The sequence below is a fragment of the Haliotis asinina genome, chromosome 7 (assembly GCF_037392515.1).
Source record: "Haliotis asinina isolate JCU_RB_2024 chromosome 7, JCU_Hal_asi_v2, whole genome shotgun sequence".
NCBI classification, from domain to species: domain Eukaryota; kingdom Metazoa; phylum Mollusca; class Gastropoda; order Lepetellida; family Haliotidae; genus Haliotis; species Haliotis asinina.
The window spans coordinates 14,985,892-14,990,549 of NC_090286.1; the positions used below are offsets into that span (position 1 = coordinate 14,985,892).

Below are 4,658 nucleotides of genomic sequence, written 5' to 3' on the forward strand. Positions count from 1 at the left end.
CTAGAACAAGGACCACAGCTGCGACGGGCAGTGGTTGCATCCATTCTAGTAGTTGATTTTCACCAAGTCAACGCGAAACAGCGGATCGTACCTACAGCCATTGTGTCATACTCACACACATACCCTTAACAGCCCCCAAGCAGCTGTCGCTATTACGACGGGCCATGAAGAAGTGGTCCTGCCATTAGGATGAAAACGCGAGCCGCTACCTTGCTGTAGGCACGAAAACTGACCACTTACCAAACTAACAAGTAAACTAACTGTCAAGGCCCGGAGGTGTCTGATGAAATGACATCTAAGTTAGTATACAAACTGAGCTAGCAGTGAGGCGACAGAGCAAGACATTGAGATAATACCTGCTCCAGGTGTATGTATGGCAGAGATAGAATGGAGTGAAGATTATGATTTATTCAATGCGACTTAAGTGGACACATTGAGGGTCATTCTTGGCCTGTCAGTATCGGCATCATATGGCTAATGTTTACCTGTCAACAATAACCTATGAGGCTCTAGTCTGAATGTAAAACTTCTTCACAGGCGTGTTCCTTGGATATCCAGGATATGTAACAGATGCTTATTGACATTTTTTTGCGAGCACACTCAATTTATAACTTATCTCAGAACGTCGGCAAGGGTTTTTGTATTTATATCATCACATGTCAGCACGCAAGTTACCGAATGCGAAGGTGTTTACTTCATCAGTGAACAAACGTGAAAATTCAGTACGCAAGCAAACCAAGGACCACACATCATATTGTTAGCCAGATGCATATGCTATGTGTGTACTGTATACCAATAAGCCTTCTTAAAATCACACAGGTAACCATCTTAGATACACGTCGCCCATTCTTCAAATGATGGAAGGGCTGGTGCCTGTCAGATCCAAGATATCATATGTGTCCCCAGCACATGTTGTCAGGCTAGGGTTTAGCATCACCTATGTTTCTCTCTAGGCCTAAGCTCGTTGTTTCTCTAATCCATCTGTGTGGCCTTGTGTCCCTTACCCTTCTGTGTGACCTTGTGTCCCTTACCCTTCTGTGTGGCCTTGTGTCCCTTACCCTTCTGTGAGGCCTTGTGTCCCTTACCCTTCTGTGAGGCCTTGTGTCCCTTACCCTTCTGTGTGGCCTTGTGTCCCTTACCCTTCTGTGTGGCCTTGTGTCCCTTACCCTTCTGTGTGGCCTTGTGTCCCTTACCCTTCTGTGTGGCCTTGTGTCCCTTACCCTTCTGTGAGGCCTTGTGTCCCTTACCCTTCTGTGAGGCCTTGTGTCCCTTACCCTTCTGTGAGGCCTTGTGTCCCTTACCCTTCTGTGTGACCTTGTGTCCCTTACCCTTCTGTGAGGCCACACAGAAAGGTAAGAGATACTGGAGCCAAGTGTATTGAAAAGTATTCAGTTTGATATAATTTTATGTGGGACAACACTGTCTAAATTTATAACTAGTATTTCTTGAACACAAAAGATACTAGATGTATATGTATTTTTCTTTTTAATTATACCATTTGTTTCTGTATTTCCAGTCACGTGATGGGCCTCCTTTCACAAAGCAGTACAGCTTGTTCAGCTTGACCTGATCAAGTGAATACTAATGCATTGAGTGACTGTGTCATAAATGGTTGGATCTATTACCGTGAAGGGTGCGCCTTTGTCAGCTGATTGTCAACATGTCCGAACAACCGAGACAAGGTTGCCGTTTGACATCTCAGTGTCGAGGAATAGTCAGCAATGTCTTAACTTTAAAAAGGAAGATAACGACGGTCTAATGCTTCCGATGCGTGCATGCTTCATAAGAACGCGCCATTAATAACATTCTCTGCTCCCCTGTGTAATGAAATTATCTCGACCTGCCGCGTGTGCCACTTGACCTCTCGGGTCATGTATATGTAGAGTAGTTGAGGTCAAGCTGAGCGTGCTGTAAGGTGATCGTAACTCAGTAAGGTAATCTTGATGCGGTGTTAAAGAATGGGAGTTAAGTTTAACCTTAGTTAAGGTTGCTTCGTGAAAGGATCCCCTGGAAACTACCCAAAAAACATGACGTCATCAAGAGAATTTCCATGCATTCTCGAATGTGATGCGTCAAAAACAGGTGCACCACACATTTCAGTCTCATCACATTGCAAAGCATTCACTCTTGGCAGTTTTCGATATGTTTTGTTCAGACGAAAACACTAAAGGACTTATCATGTGAAGAAATGCAGGAAGAACGCAAACAAGGCCTGACTAGACACCATACATAATACAATTGGTCTGACGTACTTGAAGGCCGGCCTTATCGAGATGATTCCGAATTGGAGTAACATACCATCTCTAGATGTTGCTGTCTATAAAAAGCCTAATGATAAAATCACAAAAGATAAGAATTACTGGTTACATAAACATTCTTCACTTAATGTTTGCAATTATATGATATGATAAACGAATAGTCACAATCTCTGTGGTATGTGTATATTGTCAGTACAAAGCGGGAAAGTAGCATGTGTGAAATAGGCAGTGATATCACGTCTGACATCTCTTCTGTTGTCTATATCACAAACATTTTGAACAAGAAAATCAGTTTGTGTAATTATAGCTGTTTATACTTAAGTTAGTTACTAAACTGTAAGCAAGGGGTATTAGGGCTAAAGAGAATTCACGATATACGACGGCGATTGTCTGCAAAACATACGTGTCAAAATAACAAATGTAATGACCTCTTATTTGAACAGCTTACAACTTACGCTCAAATTCGTCTTCCTCGGCACTGTTCGTCTTGATCGGAACAAGCAAATAAATAACCTTTTTAATCAAAGACAGACTTTCATATGACACACTAGGGTGTATATGTAAGTACCGTTAGTATTGCACGGACTATGTTCCTGATCAGACATTGGGCATTAAAAGGACATATATCAGGACAGTCCCAGTCGAATGTATACCGAGCTCATCGTTGATTTGTCACTGGCTCCTGTAAGTCTTATGACACGAGCATGTATTCCAGGAGAATAATGCTACATGCCAACATTTGCCTCACGAGGTATATTGGTATTGTCGTGCACACGCATCTCGTATGAGCCGACAGTACACCCTAACATTGATCGGTTATGGAGATGAACTAGACTTATGTAATATGTTCCAGGGAGAGTGTTAATGTGAGTGGTTCTGGTTGCATATTACAATTTTTGTTGTTGATAGCGAGAACCCATAATAAACATGTCTGCATGTCTGGAAACGTGTCTGCAAAGGTTTTGGAATGTTTTGTGCATTTCTCATGTGATGCCTTTGTATCCGAAGACATCACAGATGACAGTGTTCCTGGTGGCATGGGTACATCCTGGGATCTGTAAAGCGCCAACTGAACACTGTGCTCCAGATAGAGTTAATGATGCCCAGTGTCCAATGTGCCGTCCTTGCAGAAGGCGTTCCTGATGGCCTCATTACTTACCTTTGAGAAGTTAGTGGAAAATCCTGCCTTCCACATCCACTGAATATTCAACATTAGGTTGTCGTTTACTTAATACATGTCTTTATGAAAGAATGAATGTATTTTTCGGATTATCCACAAGTCAAACATACATTTATATATCCTCGTTGTAACACCTGTAAAGTGTTGGATCCTCCTGACATGTCGGGGACGCTGTGTGCTGTCCGTATTCCCGAAACATACTTCCAGTATAGACATACACACAAAACAAAATTTCGTTAAGTTTCCACTGTAGTTTCTGGGTTTCTGGCTCGTATGAACCGTTGGCTCATAACAAAACGACAAAATGATTGGAATCCATGTTGATTTTATGATGATAAGTACGCTTTAAACAAATACACTGATTTTCATTAAAAATACATGTCTTTCCAAGTATGGCCCTGGAATGTTTTACGTTGAATTTATTGGTCGTATGTGAACATTCAAATTATCATTTTGTGTGTTTTCACAATTCAAGGTCAATACAGAGTGTAACTTCCATGTCACTCTATGACAGCCAGCACTCTCCTCCTAATACCAACTGTCAGTCTCCTGAGCCTCGACGGGGCAGTCTACGCCATTCCTCGCATTTGGGGGATTTGTACAGGGGGGTCCTTTTGTTGCACGCGACGACAAATCATGTCCAAGATATGCTCCAAAGGGCTAGGACCGGGCTCATTCAATCATGAGATATGCCAGAGGGGTGCTTAACCAAGTTCTTTGTGTGCATATAATGCGTGTAGTACGCACAGAGACACGTAGGCATGTATCTTGAATAAAATACAGACATGATCAGGGGAGTGAGTGACTGAGTGAGTGAGTGAGTTTAGGCTAACGCTGCATTCAGCAATACTTCAGCTATAAAGGGGCGGTCTGTGAATGATCGAGTCTAAACCAGACAATCCAGTGATCAACAACATGAGTATCGATCTGCACAAATGGGAACCTATGACATGTATCAACCAAGTCAGCGAGCCTGACCACCCGTTCCCATTAGTCGCTTCTTATGACAAGCATGGGTTACTGAAGATCAATATTTTAACCCGGATATTTAAGGGTTTCATGATTCGGGGTCACATTACTTATCCCTGTAGTCGAGGTTCATGTCTGAAAATATCGTATATACAGCTGACTCCAGGTACGCAGTATAAACGGCAAATGATGTGCTATCTGCTGACACCAAGGAATGACCCAACACTCTCTGTAGTACGTAGTATAGACGG

General features: G+C 42.5%; 1 protein-coding gene across 1 annotated transcript; it reads right to left on the reverse strand.

Annotated features, from left to right (window-relative positions):
* Positions 1–972: 972 nt before the first annotated feature.
* LOC137291331 (unconventional myosin-XVB-like) lies at positions 973–3,471 on the reverse strand. The gene is made up of 2 exons (XM_067822635.1): positions 3,418–3,471; positions 973–1,362 (listed from the first exon to the last, which is right to left on the reverse strand). The coding sequence occupies exons 1-2, from the start codon at positions 3,469–3,471 to the stop codon at positions 973–975; spliced, it is 444 nt and encodes a 147-aa protein (XP_067678736.1).
* Positions 3,472–4,658: the final 1,187 nt, after the last annotated feature.